The sequence below is a fragment of the Oreochromis niloticus genome, linkage group LG5, assembly GCF_001858045.2.
Source record: "Oreochromis niloticus isolate F11D_XX linkage group LG5, O_niloticus_UMD_NMBU, whole genome shotgun sequence".
Lineage (NCBI taxonomy): Eukaryota > Metazoa > Chordata > Actinopteri > Cichliformes > Cichlidae > Oreochromis > Oreochromis niloticus.
In genome coordinates, this window is record NC_031970.2 from 18,334,742 (window position 1) to 18,354,454 (window position 19,713).

The following is a 19,713-nucleotide window of genomic DNA, read 5'->3' on the forward strand; positions in this document are numbered from 1 at the left end:
TCAGAGTCTGTTATGGTTGAAATCTGGGAATGTGAAGACAGAAAGAAGTGAACTTACCTGACAAGACTTCCTCATCTCTGCTGCTACAAGTACAACACATCCAACTGAACTGATGGTTGAGTGCAGTGCCAAATTATTGTAACTGGACAAATGAGTTGGGGTGTGTTATCTGAAAATCCGCTACTGTGGATTATGTACAACAGTAGATACACTATGGGTGACATTTTAAGAATTATAAGAAGTGAAATGGGAAAGCATAAAGCCAATCACATCGTTTTATCTGTCCATGGCAAAAGTTGAGGTTCATGAAGGCTTCAAGTGTGGTGGAAAACATATCTCCTGATGTAAGAATGTGAATGATAAACCAAGAAAATGGTAAATGCACAATGTGAACGTGGAGAGCAATTCTTTAAGTGGACTAAGGTTGATGAAACCATAAATTTGTAAATACTATTGACGCCACTCTCCCTATTCTTTATTCCCTTTATTCGCAAGGGGTTGTCTGACTGCTGGGATTTTCTCTGTATTATTGCATCATCTTTTACAGTATAAAATACATAAAATTTAATATGTTTAACTAGCGTGGCAAAATTACCAAATGTACTTAGTTTTTGTTTTAAAACAGATTTGACTTCTAAATTTGCATGTTTTGGTGATCAATGCAATATAGGTTATGCCCTGGTTTTAGTCTCACCGAAAATAACTGCCTTACCTAGATGGCTGCCAAGTGGCAAGACTTGCTCCTAGAAAGACTTTGACCCAACGCAGCTTGGAGGTGTGGAGACATTGCCTATGAGCCCTCTGCAACTGGGAGGCAAATGGTTGCTGGCTAAATGAAACTGATCACAAGGAAGTATGTGGTGCTGGTTGGGACAAAATTATTTCCCTAGAATCCAGTGGTTGAGAAGCAGCAGAGATGTGAATCACCACTTCCACTGAAAACTTTCAAAAGGCAGTCATCAAACATATGATGCAGATGCAGAGTTGGGCCTTTATTTGCTAGTTAAACTGACAGTCTCGGTGTTCAGTCAACCATACGCATAGTTAGTAATATAATCACAGCTAAATCTGTGGACAGAGTTGTGGGCAGGCAGACTGCAAACTAATAATATGAGGAAGTTTTGAATATTCATGGTGGAAGTCAAAAATAAAAGACACATTGTGTTATTTGGCAATTTTTTTTTAATTCACTTGCAGTCTGCATATAACCCTTCTCACTGATTAACAGTACCACACCACAATGAGCTTGCCAATGTCAAAGACATACTTTCAGGAGAGTGTCTGAGGTCAGCATCATGAATAGTCAAAGGCTGAGACCATCTCGCTGATAGACTTTCCCTGAGGGGATTAATGGTTTTTCTGCTCCTGACTGAAATTCCAATTCTAAAAAGAAGAACAGTAAGCCTCAGCGTAAAAAATAAAGTATACAGCAAAAGTGGCATCACGACACTGAAACCGAAACTCAGACTTCATTAGTGCGATATCTAAAAGAGACTTGAGGTTTTGGTTTGAGATGCACTGAAAGACAGTGAAACCTCAAAAACCCCTCCGAGTAACTATAAATCTCTTTTATCAGAAACCTCACTGTGCTCACTATCAAGAAAACAGAAAGTGTTTTATGTTACATACTGCAGACATGAACATGAACTACACTGGCAATAGCAGGCATGAGAACTGAAAGGAACTCCATAACATTAGACTGGAATGTGTTGCTCTGTATACTGGAGCAGAGAAGGAAAAGGATTAGGAGCTTTGTTTCACAGTTATTGGATTTTGGCTCAGTGGGAATGGAAATACCCAAATGGTGAAGGGAAAGCAAACACTGAACTATTCTCGTTAATGTGGAAAACATGACTCAGGGTAAATGCAAATGACACATTAAACACACGCTTTATTGAGAAGTTCATTTCTTCACAGTTACAGTCAATTAGTTCCTAATATTCTAGATTTAAATGAATCACTGAGGTAGTTTTTTTCCCCCTCTCCTATTTTCAAGCATCTGTTAGTTGCTGATGTCAAGATCTCTAAAATCAAATTTCCCTTTTAAATTTTAAATTATTTCGGGCTAAGCTGAAAGCAAAGAGATGACAAGAGATAGGGAGAAAGAGAAATGACGTTGATGTGCAACAAGGGTCCCCTGCCAGATCTGAAATGTGGATGCTGCATGTCTAACTAATCTAAATGCTTTTTTCCTGGAATATTTCCAGGATTTTAATTAGTAATGTGAAAAAAAAAAGCCATGCGTTTCTGCGTAGAGAAGCACTTTGCCTAGGCAGGAATGGTGCCCAACCGATTCCAGAGATCAGCCTGGCGATATGAACTTTATTTGCAAGTTTGTTTGTTTCTTTTAAAGGAGAAACTGCCAAACCAGAGGCATAACAATGAAAAAGCAGACGAAGATACTGACAGCCCAAAACTAAACTTAATTAAATAAAAAGCTGTTACATAACTAACATGTACTTGTATTTAAAAAAAACAAAAAAAAAAACAGGAAGTCCGAAAAAGTAAAGAAGTAAAGAAGAAGTAAAAAAAATCTAAATAAATCAGATTTCTCTTATTCTCTTAACTTCCTTGAACAAACCTAAAGAGTGACTGCTTCTTTCAATTTCTTTCTGATTCATTCCAGGAAGCAGGGGCTGTATTCCTAACCATCATTTCAGTTCAGTTCAAACCAAGAAATGAAACTATTAACCTCTGATCATAACGAGACTTACAAACTGGAATCTCATTATGATTTCAGGTCAGTGGACTTGTGGGCATCAGGGAGAAGCAAATTAGATGTGCCTCATTCATCAGCACCTGCTGTACCTGAAAAACTCATAAGCAAAAAGCACCAAATCCCCAAACCGCTTCAGTGCAGCTTCTCTGGGCAGGAGCGGACTTAATGCTGAACTGTCTGGGCAGCTCCCACGGGGTGAAAGAGTCTGAACGTGGAGCAGAGTGCTGATGGGTTTTAAGAAAATGTCAGCCTCGCTCTTGCTAATGAGCTGTCAGAGTGTGCGCGCTATGACTGACCTGTATTTCCTCGTAAGCCTCGTCGATAGTGGTTACTTGGTGCTGCTCGTGTAGCGCCGGCTCGTCGCAGAAGAAACACACGAGGCTTTTGTCGGTGAGGCAGAAGAGCTTGACCTTCTCGTGGTCCTTGCAGGGGTAGGAGCTCCTCTGCGCGTTAAGGATGGCGTCCAGGGGGAAGGCTGAGTAGCGCTCCACAATGTTGGACAGCTTGAGACTTGGCGAAAGGAGTGGATCGGCGAAGGTCCTCCGGCACTCGGGACAGTCCCGTGTTCCGTGAGGCTCCTGTCTGCTCCAGTGCTCGGTGATGCACTTTCTGCAGAAGTAGTGCTCGCAGCCGAAGCTGACGGGGTCCTGGTAGATGCTGAGGCAGATGGAACACAGGAGCTCGTCCTTCAGAGAGCAAGCCATTTGCAAAAACTGACACTGAAAGGCATCTAAGAGGGCAACGTTGTGGAGCAGAGTGTACTTGGTTCAGTTTGTAAGGAAGTGGTTCACTGCCATGTGGGAGTTGACTTCAGGAATCCTGAGATTAATGTCTCTGTTGGGGTGTAAAAATAATAAACAAAAAGACAATAAGGCATCTCAAACCTTTAATCAGCCAAACCCTAAATAAGTTATGGGAAGACATTCTTTTGGTTACACATTAACAAAATCAACTTCAACAACAACCCTTTAATATTTAATCTAGAACACAAGAGCTTCTAGTAAGCTGTAATAGCTCTGTACAAACTGATTACACAGGCTAAATATGGGTTTTTAGATTAGACCTGTAATTAGTATCAAAAATGACACAAAGAAATCACACTTTCCAGCTTCTCAGATTGGGATATTTGCTTGTGATTTTAGTATTTTATGGCAGTGTACCAAGTATCCTTTTTTTCCAGAAGCATTTAGCACATCAATTAATTTGAAATCAACTGCACATTCATGGATAGTCAATATAATTATCCGAACTTTATATTAAAGCACTTCAAAACCTCATGACCTAATGAAGGCAGTGGACATAACTTTCAAAATATCCCTTCAATAATTTCGCAGTAGCATGTAGCACCTTTTTAAAGCAGTCCTTTTTGCTCTCATAAAACAACGCCTGCTATTTGCTTTCACTTTGTGAGCTTCCTCTTTACCTGGCGAAACACCTGACGTACATTAACGTTTCTACCAAACTAGTTCTCTACTTTGCTGCACCCATTTCCTCGCTCTTTGAAACGGATTTGATCATTTCTAATGGCAACAGTCTGCAGCAGTCAACCAAACCAACAGGCAAACACCTGCAGCAGTCAGTATTATCTCCGCTCCTTGTCCACCTCCTTCCCCGGTGTTAAGAAGCTGCCTTTTAAATACCCTTCCGTAAAGGGTTTCAAGATCCTGTGCTGCTCTTTTTATTTAATTCGCACCATCTATCACAAACTATCGGACCAATATATGAGGTGTTGCTTAGGATACATACACATTATATAACATATTTCATCCTCCTTGCTCGCTGGCAGGAACTGTAAACATAAGCGACCAGGACCACGACACCGCCAACCACAGCGGGAGGAGATAGGGACACAAAAGAGGCATAACACTGATTTAATTAGCCGCATAATTAGAAAAGTGTATGTGGGAATCTGTACGGGAGGTTGAGGGTTCCATAAAATGCCCATTACTAATAGAAGAAACGAATTAAAACAGCAAAAAGAGCCTGAACTCACCAGCTTTCTATCAGCGACATCAGCAGCTCCAACGCAAGTGTCTTTCAGGAAGGGAGCAATACACAGCGGTAACGGATTCAACCAACTGTACCGAAACATGAGGGGGGCCGGGAAATCGACCACACACAATGTTCGCAAGATAGATACTTGTCATCTATGACTAACATTTGGAAGATAATGAGAGTAATTTATATGTAGCGTGGTAATTTAAATGATTATCAAGTTGAGTACGAGACAAGGAATAAAACTGTGTAAAGTTTTATCCCCCTCTCCTAATGAAGCGACTCGTACATCCTCTCTCTTCGTTCAGCAGCTGCTGCTGCTGCTTAGCTAATTGCAAGAAAGAAATCCACAGAAATCGACCGTTAGCGACTTTTTTTGTAGAGCAAATTGCCTGACGTTAAAAAAAAGTTCAGCAACTGCCATGAAAGGTAACTGCCACTTCTAACTGAAAACAATTTTATTAGTCAAAGGAGAGAGATGTTGTAGTGTCCACCTTCGACCAGCAGGTGTCAGAAGCGTCCGCAAAAAAACTACCCTAATCTTCAGGTTTAGGTATTGTGACAGAGGATAAGCGTTTGTTTTATCAAAAATAAACGGTTTCTTCAAGAGTCAGAGAAGAACCGCGGGTTTTGTATATTAAAGCAAAATGCAACAGTTTAGTTTATTAATACTATAAAGAAGAGTGGCTCTGCTGAGACACTGATTAGAGTAAGCAGATCCTTCCAAACTGGGACTAAAGTTAATAATGCTGAGAGGTTTGTGTAACTTAATGAAACACAAGCGAACTATACTTCTTAAAGGTTAAGGATAAATGTGCTGTATATTATTTGAGTCCCAACTTATTCTAATCGTAAATGTCTTTTTTGATGTTTTTGTAAACTTGTGCATTTCCTTTTCCATTGTGATGCAATTCAGAGCAGCTCTTTCCTTTCTTGGCTCTGTTTGTTCTGTTCTGTTTTGTTTTGTTTTTTGTTGTTGTTGTTGGGTTTTTGTTTTGTTTTTTTGGCATGTTCACTTTTGTAAACTAGAGCCAAACAAAATCTGGGACAGGGACCCACATGTAAAAGTGAGTCACTTGGTCACTGATGTATCATGAATATCTATAATATGTATAATTGTGTGCTTCTAGGCCTTGATTTATACAAATTTAGCTATATTTTATATTTTCTCAGCTGTATTATATATTTTTCCTAAGGTGTCTTGATATATTAGTTCAGAACCTAAAGGTGTGTGTTATATGTTATATATACATACATATATTTTTAAAAAAGACACCCCATTAAATAATCAGCCCTTTATTAAGAACTGTTCACATATCAATGTCCAATTATGTTTTCATGTATTACTGGAAAAGAAAGTGACTTAATTGCAATTAAACAACAAAAATTAACATTTTGTTACGCATTAAAAAAAAAGAAAGAAAACGATATGAACAAAAATGTGTATTTTAATGGAGGAAAAAGTTAGGACACCCTACTCCCTAATAACTAGTGTTGCCCCCTTTGGCTGATATAACTTCAGTGAGACACCTTTTACCAGTCTCTGACATTGATTAGAAGAAAGTTTGCCCCACTCCTCAACGCAGAATTCTTTCAGCTGGGGGTTTCTTGCATGTACAGCCCGTTTCAAGTCACCACATAGCATTTCAATGGGATTAAGATCAGGCCTTTGACTTGGCCATTCCAGGACTCTCCACTTCTTAGTTTTTAGCCAGTCCTTGGTGGATTTGCTGGTATGCTTTGGGTCATTGTCATGTTGCTGTCTCCAGTTCTGCTTCAGCTTTTATTTTTTTTTATTTTTTACAGATGGTTTCACATGTTCTTCAAGCACCCTCTGATACACAGTCGAATTCATGATGGATTCTTGACTTTCCTCCCATGAAAGTCAAACTTGTGTAGTCTCTTTCTGATAGTAAAGTCATGCACTTTCACATCGACAGCAGCCAGAGCCTGCTGTAGTTCCCTGCTACTCTACACCAACTACACCCACTACAACAAGATGCCACACCAATAAAACCACTGTAGAGGAAGTAAACAACAGTGATTATCTTGTTAGAATGCAGTGTTCTTCAGGGAAACCTTGGTTTCTGGCATTCATGTGGATGTTTCTTTGAAACATAACAAGTGCCCAAACATTGTTGCGAACCAGGCAAACAATGAACTGTGCTCCCTTTCCTAAAGAAAGGAAAAAGCTTTTGATTTAGCCTCCAAACTTCCCAGATTCCAAGGACCATGCATCCGCATGATACGTGAGGTCTTGAGGAACCGGAGGTGTGAAGGGTCAGAGGTGATTTGGCCGCAGGTCGGGGACTTACACAATGTTAGGAAGGTGGTTTTAATGCTGTGGCTTGGTGGTGTATTTCACATGAAAATATGCTGCTTCTTTTACTCCCCTACCCAAAAGTATAAAACCTTTAAAACTATCTTAAAATACAAGTAACAAAGCTATAGCAGAGTTTCAGTAGCCTGACGGGTGATGGGTACAACTACCTTCTTGCTTTTAACTTGTCACCTCATACATCATTACAAAAGTAAATATATGACCTGTAATAGGGTACTCTTTCCATTTTCGAAAATAGAAATACTAATATAGTTTTAAATAGTTTTGCCATGACCAACTTCACTACAGTGGTTCAAAAAAGTATTTTTTAAAATTATAAATCATGTTGTTACTTCGGAAAACATAAACATGTCACTGTATAAAAATGTTTTTGGATAAGTTGCCCTGGCCAATCTTAGCTGAAATAGTCTGTTGTTCAGACTTGTGATTGCTCAGCAACAAGAACGTGAGAGAAGAGTTTTTGGAAGTTACACTTCAGTTATGTTTACACTACTTGAAATAAACTGCACAGATCTCAGAGGCGAGTGAAATTAGCTCAAGGAAAAAGTCAAGCTTTCTTTCTTTGCACAGTTTGTCAAATCAGCAAAATCTTCTGTCTTTCACATTTGTTTAAAATGTTAAAGAATTAAATGAGAAATGGAAGACTTCTGACTGAGAACATAAGGTACCAGGCAGACAGAGAAAGCGTAGCAGCAGATTGGACTGAATAATTGTGAGCAACATCAAGCAGAGCAGGTGTGAAACAGCAGCAGGGATCACTTCTAGGATAAATGAGACTTACCAAATGTAAGTCTGTTCACAGAACATTTAAAGTAGAATCAAGGAATTTGGATAAAAAGGGTGTGTGATGTTTAAAACTCAAAAATTATGGCTATGATTTTCAAACAGACATGTACTGTTGTTTGTTTTTGTAGTGGTGTGAGTGAGCTTGTATGTATCGATGGTACTATGACGTAGAAATTATGAAGTGTAAATGTTTGGATGCAAACTTAAATCATCCAGATACATAAATAGAAATACACCTTGTATCTACACTGTAACTGCATACCCCTCTGAAATCCTTTGCTATAACGTGATGTACACCCCCCTAGAAATGTAATTATACGTCGACACTCACCTACATCTTGGTTAGGTACACCTCTTCAACTCCTGATTAGCTGATTACATGGCTTGATCTCAGTGCATTTGGGCGTTGTGGTCAAGATGACTTGCAGAAGTTCAAGCCAGGCATCACAAGGAGAAGAAAGGTGATTTACATGACTATTAATGTGTCATATTTGTTGGTGCCAAATGAGCTGGTCTGATTATTTTAGAAACTTTAGATCTACTGGGAATTTCCCACATAACCATCTCTTGAGTTTACCAAGAATTATCTGTAAAAGACAAAACACCCAGCCAACAGCAGTTCTCTGGATGAAAATATCTTGTTGATGCCAGAGGAGACTGGCCAAATTGTTTTGAGCTGCTAGGAAGGCAAAAATATGTCAACCACTTGTTACAACCAAGGTTGTAACCAGAAGAGCATCTTTCAATGTACACCACGTCAGTCTTTGAAGCAGATGGGTTACAGTAGCAGAAAACCACAGTCTGTACCACTCTTGTCAACTAAAAACAGGAAACTGAGGCTAGATTGTGTATGCACTAAGCAAAATTAGACAAGAAAAGAAAGATGGAAAGATGTTCCCTGCTCTGATTCTCAATTTCTGCTGCGGCATTCAGATGGTAGGGTCAGAATTTCGTGTAAACAACTTGAAAACATGGATCCATCCTGCCTTGTATCAACGGTTCAGGGTGGTGATGGTTGTGTGATGGTGTGGGGGATATTTTCTTGGCACACTTTGGGCCCCTTAGTACAAACCGAGCATTGTTTAAACTCCACAGTCTACCTGAGTGTTATAGCTGACCTTGTCCATCCCTTTAGGAACACATGGTACCAAGTTATGATGGCTTCTTCCAGCAGGATAATGCGCAAACCTCAAATCATAAAGATCATCAGATCTGAATCCAACAGATCACCTTTGGATGTGGTAAAACAGGAGATTTGCATCATGGACGCACATATGACAAATCTGCAGCAACTGTCACACAGTTGCCTCAGTGGACCAAAACATGGACTAAATCTCTGAGGAATGTTTTAAGATAATTAAGACTGTTAAGACAAAAGGGATTTAACATGGTACTCGCAAGGTGTACCTAATAGAGCGTCTGATGAGCGTATGTGACTGAAGTCAATCTTTTAGCAGGGCAATAACACACCAGCCCCCTGTTGTAGAAATATTTTGCAAATGAGGAAATTAAATTCACAGAATATCGAAAATCCCACAGAGCACATGCAGCATAGAGAAGCGTGAATGAGCGGATATCTGTGCCCTCTGTCACATGGAGGAAACCACAGCTATTTCAACTAGTTGACTTCATGGCCCAACACTGTCAAGCAGTTTCTGCAAACTGCAAGGAACCCAGCCTAGTTTCTGAAACACTGTGACTGAACTCTTTAGGGGAGCCACTGCTGTATGACCAAAGTTTTTTTTGCTTGCATATGTATTTTTTTTTATATAATTTAAAGTGTAGCTGTGCCATTTTGCTTTAAAATAATGTGCTTAATCTTTGACATTTTGTCATCTAGTGCAGTTGACCTACATTATTTTAAAGTGTGGTTTTGGTATCCAAACACATTTTTGAGGCTACCTTACATGTAATACATCATAAATATGATAATGTGTGGTATCTTAAAAAAAGAAAGTGATTCTTTCATCAAAACTGTACACACAAGATATGCATTTTACGACAAACATTGGATATAGATGTAATATATTATGATGATTGTAGACTACACCTCTTTCCATCGCCTTTTAATTTGCCATTCCTTGGTAATCAGTGAAGTAAAACGCCATATTTACATTTTTATTTCCAGCACGGCTTATATATATTTATATATACATATATGTACAAATATAAACAATAGGTAACAGTTTCTGCCTTCAAAACGGAAATAGTTGTGTACGTGAACATCAGTCTTTCATGCATATGAGTCTTGCTCTGTGTGCTCGGTGCAGTAAGTGGAACTCTCCGGCACTGACATTAGTGACTGTTTGCCATCTTCTTGCTGTGGGGTGCTAAAGGACTCCTCTTCCTCTCCATAGGGGAGCTTACAGTCAGGTTTTATCAAGTCAGCGGGTATGAAAGCTGGTGTCCCACAGGACCCGTTTCCTATGTGCAAAGTGATGTTAACGTTGACGTGTGGGCTGGTAGTCATGGGCGTGATGATCTGCGGGCTGCTGGGCTGAGAGGACGTCTGTGTTTGGATACTGGGCTGTGGTGCAGCAGATTCTATGTTGGAGAGCAAAGTCATGGGCTCGGACAGAACAGACAATGGATTGTCAAGAGCAAAAGTGGAGTGTAAAGGGCTGATGGATTCCTGGCTGCTGCAACCATCAGTTCTAGTTAAAGTTTCGGTATTGGTTGTGCAGTGACTGTGGTCACTGCTGGCTTCCCCTTTTTCTAGCAGGCACTCATTTTCTTGTGATGCAACTTTGAATAAACTCAGCTGAGTTTTCCCAGTGTATTTCTGTGGGGAGGAAGAAAAAGAGAAGTTCATTTCCAGCGGATTTTTAAAAAAAATCACAAACACTGAACTATTCTGCCATAAAGACTACTTTTATGGTGCCTGTAAAGCTCAGTTTTTATTGATGCTGTTATTGGATGTTGCACTGTGGTTACAGCAGTGGTGTTGTACTGGACTGGATTATATCAATAAACGTGCAAATGGGAATGTTACATGATTTAATCGTTGTAAAACTGAACACAATGAACTTTAAAAGGGGACAATAAATGGCAGTGATCTTGTACTGAATTGCAGTAGACCACAGAGGATGTGTACTTTACTAAATGTAGGGTGTATTCAGTATGAAAGATAGAAAGCTGAGACTTACTTCGTCAGCAGTCTCACAGTTTCCGTTTGCATCCACCTTAGGAGATAAACTTGCAGTGTCTAAGAAAAAAGAACAATGGTAGTAAGTAAGAGAGGGAAAGTGTAATAAAAACAGTTCCTTGTAAAGAAGTTAAAAAGTAATTGGTCCTTATCATTCTGTTATGTAACTCAAAAATAAACATAATATCTATAAAAGCATATATTTACCTTTCTTGCAGATTTTTTGATAATAACATAGCAGAAAAAGGATGAGGAGGGGGATGGTGATGATAAGGAATCCAGTGACGGAAGCAATTATTATAACTAAGAGAGGTAAGCAGAGATACGTCTCAGAAGAAGCAAGAACAAGAGCACTTTTGAAATACTTTTCATATACAGCAGTTTCCTCTATGAGTAGTCTGAAAGTTAGTCAGTTATAGTACCATATTTACTGTCAGGCTGTTGGGTCACTCGGCTTGTTATTAAATAGGTGGAGGATTCTTCTGAAACTGAGATAGATTGTGCAGTGCTTCTTAGCGGAGCCGTCGAGCCTGAGCTTGGTGCAACTGTGGTCGTGCTTGTGCTTGGAGTTGTACCGACACCCTTCTTGTGATTGTCAGCTGTTGAGTACGGTTCACACACAGTGTCTGAGGTAGTATTGCCTTTTCTAAGAACAGCCCTCCCATTGCAGCTGAAGAGAACAAAGAGAAGGGTCAGCAATTTGAGTTTGGAACACCTTTGTGGAAATACCGTAGCTCTCCTTCACTCACTCTGTGTGGGGCTGGCAGGGGTCAGTGGAGGAGGTTTTGTCAGAGAACGTGCCTTCGGGACATGGTTTACACTTCACATCTGAACTTGGTGTGCCTGGCAACAACAGACAAACATTTATTTTAATGACGTGTTTCACTTTATGACTTCTATTGTATGGAACATGTTACAAAAAAAACATTAATATTGATCCATAAATGAATCTGTAACAACATACAACTTTGTCCATGAGTGGAACAAATATAACTTTTTTGAAAAATAAAAGCTGTGAAAAGGCTGATGGGGTATTTTTGTCTCACCGCTGGGTGGGGAGGTGGCGTGGATACCTAAGATTGTGAATGCGATAACTCAAGCACAAGGTGACATAGGAGTTTCATATTGATACCGTAGGTGTATCTACTAAAACTGTCGGAGGAGTTTGAATCTCGTCAGGTTTTTTGAAAATCTTGTGAATGTGATGACTTCAGAACAAGGCAACGTAGGATTTTGAAACTGATATTATAGCTGTATGTACGAGGAGGCTGAGGGTTACCACTGGCCGGCATCAGTATTTTTTCTATTCCAGTAACCACTAAGGTTAAAGCTATACTTAGAAAAGGGCCTGTTCTTGTTAAATCAAAACATCAACCCAGATAAGTGTGGACTGTGGGAGGAAATTAAAGCACCCAGAGGAAACTCACACAGGCAATCAGGAGGTCTTGCTTGAGGCAAAAGTGCTAACCACTGCACCAGCATGTACCCCTCTCCTTTTATTTTTGTTATATTTTTATTAGTAGTAATTACAGAAGACCCTCACAGAAAGAAGCTGGCTCATCTGACAAATGGTACATCCTTAAATTTCAAAATATCATTTTAACATGTACCATAAAAACATAGTGACTAGAGAAGTTTTAGTTTTACCTTTTGCAGTCACTCCAGTGCCAGGTCTGCATTGTTTGTATTTTCTACAGTCTGAGCAGTATGGATCGTCATATCCCATGATGCAGTACCTCCCAGGTCTGCAAATACACTTGGACGGTGTTGTAGAGGAGCAGCTCTGTGCATACTGTAAACCCTTTTCTAGTTGAAGACAGAAAAGTATTCTTTGCTCACATCCATTGCTTGTTGTTATTAAACAAAACAATAACTGGACAAATATGAGTGTAAGAACATGGAGATGTACAGTTTATCCACTGACCTTCTCTGCATTTTTGACAGGTAGCACAGTTTGGATAGTAGTTAAAGTTCTCTTGATACTGATCCGGAGGACATGGTGTACACACAGTATCGGTAGTTTCAGTGCAACTTGTGCCCCGTCGATAGCCTGTAATTATATCATTTTAGGTACTTAACTTACATTTATACTTAATTTATAAGTTTTATATGCATTTTATTACTGCACATAGGCACCGTAACTCCACAAAAGCCTCAAAAAGGCTAAAAGGATACGTTTAATGTTATTTGTCATAGTTGTTCATTGTTCAGCATAATAAAATCTGGTCATACTTTGATAACGTAACAGTGACACATACAATGCATTATAATACAATACTTTATACTCTCTCACTTAGTGCATCAAGTTATTGCAACTATAGCATTTAATACACACATTTAACCGATAAAAAGCAGTCCAATAAAATGGCCGCTGCACTCACTCAGTGGTAAAGTGGGAAGTAAAACAATTAACTTCATACTGAGTGGGAGAGATGAGATTAGCAAGCATGGGAGATCAAGTTATCTCATGAGCAGGGGTGGAGCGAGGACAAAACGGCTGAAATGCTTCAAAGCAAAACTGAATTCCAGCTCAGCGTGGCCCAATTCACTGTTGTTACAGCAGGAGGTTCACAAAGCCAAAAACACACACAAGCCACTGCTTAACAAAAGAGGAAATAAACAGAGGGAAATCCTTGTGTGAATGCACCTTTTGTTAGTGCAGTCATTACGAGACCCAGCCTACCTGCAGTATTAACCAACATTTTTTGTTCAGAGTCAGGGAGTACACCTTTAACAAGCTGGTAGTTTTTGTTGCAGAAAGAACAAAAAAGTCCCTGTTCTCTATTCCCCAAATCACATAAAGTGCAGTACTGAGTAATGCCTTAGTAGTTAATATATCTGTATCATTTAAAAGAGTGTTCATTGTTACTACTTGTTGACAGGTACAACCTGTTTATGTTACAGTATACACATTGTATTTTAACTATGAAATTCTACATAGTAATAGCTTGATTTTTCATGTCTATTTCAGTTTGTAATAGATGTGAAACTGTGGAATTTTAGGAGGCTTTGTGTGTGCACCTTTCCAAATGAAGTTGGGCGATCTGTGTTTGTTACGCTGTGTTATGTGTAAGGTATTAAAATTAATGGACTCTGCTTTGAATTTTTAAGTAATCAACAGTATTGCGCATTTGCTTTCCCTCGTCTCTGAGGATGAAAGAGGGTAAACAGCAGCTTATAAATACATATAATTAGTCACAGTAGGTGAAAATTTCCTTCTTTCACACCTTCACACCCAAGTTTTACTAACACGTTTCATGATATGCGTTAGTGTTCATTGTATAGTGATGCAACTTTCAGTATAGCTTATGCCTGACCATTGTAGTCTAACTGTTGTGGTGGAAAGTTTTGTAAAAAAAAATGCAGTCTTTATTATGTTTACAGGACAACTCTTACCAGGGCGACACTTTGTACAGCACAGGCCACTGTCCATGTACTCTGTGTCATTGTGACACTGTCCGTTTTCACTCTTGTAGGGTGTAGAGCAAACCTATGGGAAACAGACAAATACTTAAGCGCATCTCATTTTCTGCTCCTTAGATGTAGACAACGAAGAACACTGTAACCCTCCAGAGCCAGTAATTCAGGTAAATTTAGTAATTCTGAAATTACAAATTTATGTGGAAAATTTAGAAGTAGACAATAAGCGTAAACTTTAGCCAACTCAGTTAAGATAGTAATTTCAAAATCAAAGATTTAGTCATTGTCTGATATAGGAAACAAACAGGTTGAGATGTAACCTGCTGTACTTTTGAGTATGTTAAATAGGAGCTTAAAGTAGAACCAGACTACCCACACCTTCGCCCACTTTTTCCTTTCTGGTAATGCTGCTGGCCCCAGTGCAGACATGGTCAAACAAGCAAACTCTTGTTCAGAATTCATAGGAAGTGACTCTTTTTTCTGCAGTATTTCTGGGCGTTTGGGCAGTGCACGCATACCAATGCTGTAACTTATATGCCATCTCTGCCGGTGCTTCTGTCTCACACACCAAAAGATAGTAAAGACTGAAGTACATTGTAGCTGCTTGCACACCTGTCCTATGCACACACAAAAAAAACATGAAACTCCCTCACCGCAGTGGCCTCCAATGACAAGCAAAATGAACGATTATGCTGACTGCAGCACAGTGTTTCTCGTATTACAGGAAACAGAGGCGGCGACCTGGAAGCGCTGGTTCCTAAGCAGTAAATTCTTGTGTAGTGTGACCACCGGTAATGCCGCGAGTCATGAGAAAGGTGATTTATGAAGCACTTTGTTCTTAATTCCTGACAGTTAATCAGTGATAATAGTCTGTTTTTTCCTCTGGCTCTTGGCTTCATGCCTAAAATAACTAATGATTAACAGAAATGCACAGTGATACAGGGAGATAAAGAAAGAAAGAGCTGCAACTTCATTTCTGCAATGAGATATTCAGTCTGAAACTCCATTAGAGAGCAAGTAACCGAAACCAAACATTCATACAGGTTTACCACAGCACAACCTATTCATTAAAATTCCACGGTAAAACTTACTGTAATATGAACACATTGATACAGACTATTAAGAAATGCTTTAAAAGAAATGAAAAACACTCCGTTTGTTGGTTTCAGGACAGGTGATCAGATTAAACAATATACAGAAAGACATTTAAAAGGTTAAATGTGTTTACGTGACAGAAGGTAGATCTCTACATTAAATCTTTAATGTTAATGACGGTCTTTCAGTGATTTCAGAGAACTGCGTCTTTAGTTCCTTTTCCATTTAAACTGTCCCTCTGGTCATTAGCTGAATCCCACCGCACTGGTATTCATCCAGTCTGCGATGAAAAGTACAATCAAGCATGACAGACGTAAAGACAGCGACAAAGCCTACCTTGATAGTTTGGGCACACAGCAGAAACAGCAGTAAAAGCATGTCCTTCATTGCTTCTTTAAAGTAAACCACAGAGGAGACGAGTCGGCAGCCAGCGTGCGCACTGTACTTTTCATTTCTAGGCGGGTCAACACTCACTGTGCTCATGTGTAAGCAGGAGCAGTTTCCTTGAACTGAGTTCAGTAGTTGGAGGAAGGAAACCAGTTACCCGCACTCACATATCTCGTGAAAACCTAATATGAAGTGGTACAGTTCATGTTTAAAAAGTGATGTTGGACTCCCACATGTTTACATGTGATATCCGTTATAAATGCGCAGTATAAGATTGCTATGATCTCAGCGTTTGTTTACCTGGGGGAAGAATTTAGTGTCTGTTAAAAGAGTAAGATTCACTCCAGCTGCTAGCTGTGCCATAAGGAAACAGTGGTGTTTATGGATAATATTTCTTTCATGTTAAAGTAAAATTTAGACTTCTACAAAGAAATGTCTGCCTATGGACAGAACACCAGTATGAAGAGGTAATAATTAATTTAGTACATATGAAAAGGGTTGTTAAGTCAGTAACATGATGTGCCAAATAGAAAAAAAAATTAAGAAATAGACCTTGGAACAACAGCTTGGAAGTCATTTTTAACCTACATCTTTTCGCATTATGTAGATTTGCTAAGTGGTCTTTACTAGCTTCAACAAGAAGGTAGGGCTTTATTATCAGTATCTAAACATCTGAGTGAAAAGACATTGGATCTGGCATTCTCAGCTACTAAGTTCTATTTAGTCATGTAAACAAAGAGTTTTATTCAGCTAAAATGCATGTGACATTGTTTAGCTGTAAACATTAAATTTGCTGATGTGCATCGAGATGAAGATTGTGTGTCTGTTGCTCTTCAACGCTCGAACTTAGATCAGCATAAATGCACCAGACTTCTGTACTTCCCATTATCGTGGTTACATCTGCCTAATTATGCTGCTTTAAATTCAAACTCAGCAATCAAGTCCTGCTGCTGAGGGCTGTACTGCAAAATAGCATTTGGGACTTAGCAGGGTTACTTAAGGTTCAGCCCTGAGTTTTACGTGTCACCAAGGTTGTTTGAAGATGATGAAAAACATAGTGTTGGAGTTGTAAGACTCAAAATAAGGACATTGTCCTAAAACCTAAGTTTTGATACTTGTTACCCTATATACATTTGTAAGCCTGCTTACAAGTTTGAATTGTGCTTTTGTATTTGTTCAGTCCATTTAACACAACCAGGGTTAAGGCTGAAAGAGCAAGGCTAATCTTGTCTTACCTGCCATAAGACTAGCATCATTTAAGCAACAACACACTAGATACAATATGTAATTATAGTCAGGTTCACTTGTGCCTTAATGAAGGTGTAGTGATTCTGGTAAACGTTGGGTTTTGTTGCCAGCTTTCCTTTCCGGTTGTAAATGGACTTTATCTGTAAGCATTTGTCTAGTCTAAATCACACACACACACACACACACACTGCTGCCTTGGATGCAGCAATTACATTGCTTTTAGCCTGTATTATGCCAACAGCATACTTCTCTATGTGGTCGGTAGACTAGATCGGGAGACCTTGGATCAGCTTATGGAGCTGAAAACTTTAATTTGATCATTTAATGGGATTCGGGATGTTCTGGTAAAAGCTGACAGGTAATAAAAAGTTAAGTGCTGTGTCAACAATTCATTCAAAAAATAGAAGTGCTGAAAAAATACGTATTGAAGTCGCCTCTAAAACAGGAAGTGAATGCCCTAGATTTCTTTATACACAGCAACCTAGATGCACAGCCGTCTATAAAGCACAGCTTGCAAATTATATGGGTCAAATGTAATGGCTATTGTACTACCTAATTTATTCAAAGGACTGATGTGGATAGATATGTGTGGCTAGACTTCTGTGTGTTGGCACAGTTTATAGTTTTGTCACACGAATAAAGATTTTTAAGTTTCTTTTTAATGATCTAAAAAAAGAAACCAGAAACACAGGTTGAACTCTGTGGCTGCTAGTTGACATTGCTCAAGAGTCTTTGGGTGAGACGTTCTCAGCTCACCCAGCTTGATCTCTCTGTGGAGACATGGGAAATAGTAAAAGGCAGAGAGGTTTGTTTTATCATACTCTACACCTCAACCGTTTTATTCTTGTTAAGACATGTTTTCTGCTATGACACTGAATGCGTTTGTGCTCTGCCCAGTCTAATGCCCCTATGCCGCAGTGTTTGTTCCTGTGTGAGAAGTTGACATTTCATAATAAAGTTTCCCCTCCCACATTCTCATCATGTCTCTGCTGCTCAGCAGTAACAGCCCTCTTGTCCATTACAGTTTTCTAATGTTTAATCTAAAATAAAAAACTTTTTTCATGAAATTCTGAGCTTATTTTAGAGCATTAGCCTCACCTGAGTTTCATGTTGTAGTAAAAAACCACAACAAGGTGAATTGAAACCTGTTTTAAAGGTTTTTTTTAATGTCTTAACTTTCACGTGATAGGGCACTGATTTTGCATATAGTACTGATGACTAATTTCCAAAAGTACAGCATGATATTTGTTAATGACAGGCATGAAACATCTTTGAGACGGGAATGAACGCGCTGCCTGCTTCTATTTCTAAAGAAGTCAGTCTAAATATTTCACAGCAAATTGCGCATACCATTGAAATCCCAAAATGCATTTATGCCACCGTTACCAGCCATAATGATGATTATGCAATGCCGTCTTGTCACTCTCTGAGTTTCAGATCCTGTTTTCGCTGAAGGAAGAAAAAGTTGGTGAACCAAATGCCTTTAACATTGCGGTGCCTCTAAGAAATACACTGAAAGGTTTAATCACCATAATCAACAGGGTTAGTTTATTGACAAGTGTTAGAGGCAAAAACACTTTTGCTATCACAAGGCCATATCTTACACAAAAGCCTTTCATTTATGTCACAACATCCGCAAAGTAAGGCAACTATCGGAAGTCTGTCTGTCAGATAACTCAGTCTCTGATGTTTGTGGCACAAACCTTCAAAGTGCTTCACCAGAACAGGATGATATGAATTATTACCCAGTCATTATATCCCTGCTGAGCAGCAGAAATACATCAGAACGAAATCAGTAGAATCATATTTACCTTATTTTTGTGGATTTCATTGGTTGAAATACTTTGCATGTATATTGTTTAATGTATTCAGACATTCAAATTAGTTGGCTTAGAGGGGACAAACTGGAAAGTGAGAGTGTTATGGGTGGGATTTCTACAGCATGTGACATTTAACATAGGTGTTTCTTTGGTTTCCTGTGAACTACTGCTTCTGTACCCTACATCAGCCCCTGCTTTTGCTTCTATTGTGTTCTCAGCCCAACATTAAGGAAGTGTCAAATGAAGCTAAAAAACAGAAGTAAGCTAGACCCTCGAGCCAAAACAAGTAGCTGGAAAGGGAAAAGCAAACTTCTGCTTGAGACATCCAAAATGACATCCTTTATGTTGCAATGTTGTACATACACTTCACTGAATAAGTCTAAGTAATTCTAAGTAGTCTTGCTTCACATCCACGAGGCTGCTGACTAGGGCTGCCACGATTAGTCGACTAGTCACGATTACGTCGACTATTAAAATCGTCGACGACTAATTTAATAGTCGACGCGTCGTTTGAAGCTTTGTAAGATCCCAAAAGACGCAGGAATAAGTAGTAGTATTTAAGAGTGTAATAACGGACTGAAACAGAAGATGGCAGCACTGCATGTACAAGGATGCCAGCTGCCGTTAAACCCCGAAGAAGAAGAAACTGTGTTCCAGAATTCATAGCGCGGCCCAGCGCAGTTGTCAACAATGGCGGCAGCTAGTTAGTTTTAATATTACAATTATTATTCTTTCTGGGTCACAAAATAAACGTTTA

The 19,713-nt window shown here is 39.2% G+C and overlaps 2 protein-coding genes across 2 annotated transcripts in view; both read right to left on the bottom strand.

The window, feature by feature from the left end:
• Positions 1–5,112, bottom strand: part of trim62.1 (tripartite motif containing 62, tandem duplicate 1) — a 34,787-nt gene extending 29,675 nt beyond the window's left edge. Inside the window, exons 1-2 of the mRNA XM_003459577.5 lie at positions 4,713–5,112; positions 3,016–3,553 (exon numbers count right to left, since the gene is read on the bottom strand). Of these exons, the coding sequence (XP_003459625.1) occupies positions 3,016–3,423 (408 nt within the window). The 5' untranslated portion in view covers positions 3,424–3,553; positions 4,713–5,112. The remainder of the gene's footprint in view (positions 1–3,015; positions 3,554–4,712) is intronic.
• A 4,833-nt stretch (positions 5,113–9,945) lies between these two features.
• Positions 9,946–15,971, bottom strand: tnfrsf1b (tumor necrosis factor receptor superfamily, member 1B). The gene is given in 9 exon segments (NM_001311338.1): positions 9,946–10,623; positions 10,988–11,046; positions 11,194–11,289; positions 11,409–11,656; positions 11,736–11,829; positions 12,634–12,792; positions 12,911–13,036; positions 14,383–14,476; positions 15,838–15,971. Coding segments are annotated over 9 exon segments (1,476 nt in total). The 5' UTR covers positions 15,889–15,971; the 3' UTR covers positions 9,946–10,074.
• Positions 15,972–19,713: the final 3,742 nt, after the last annotated feature.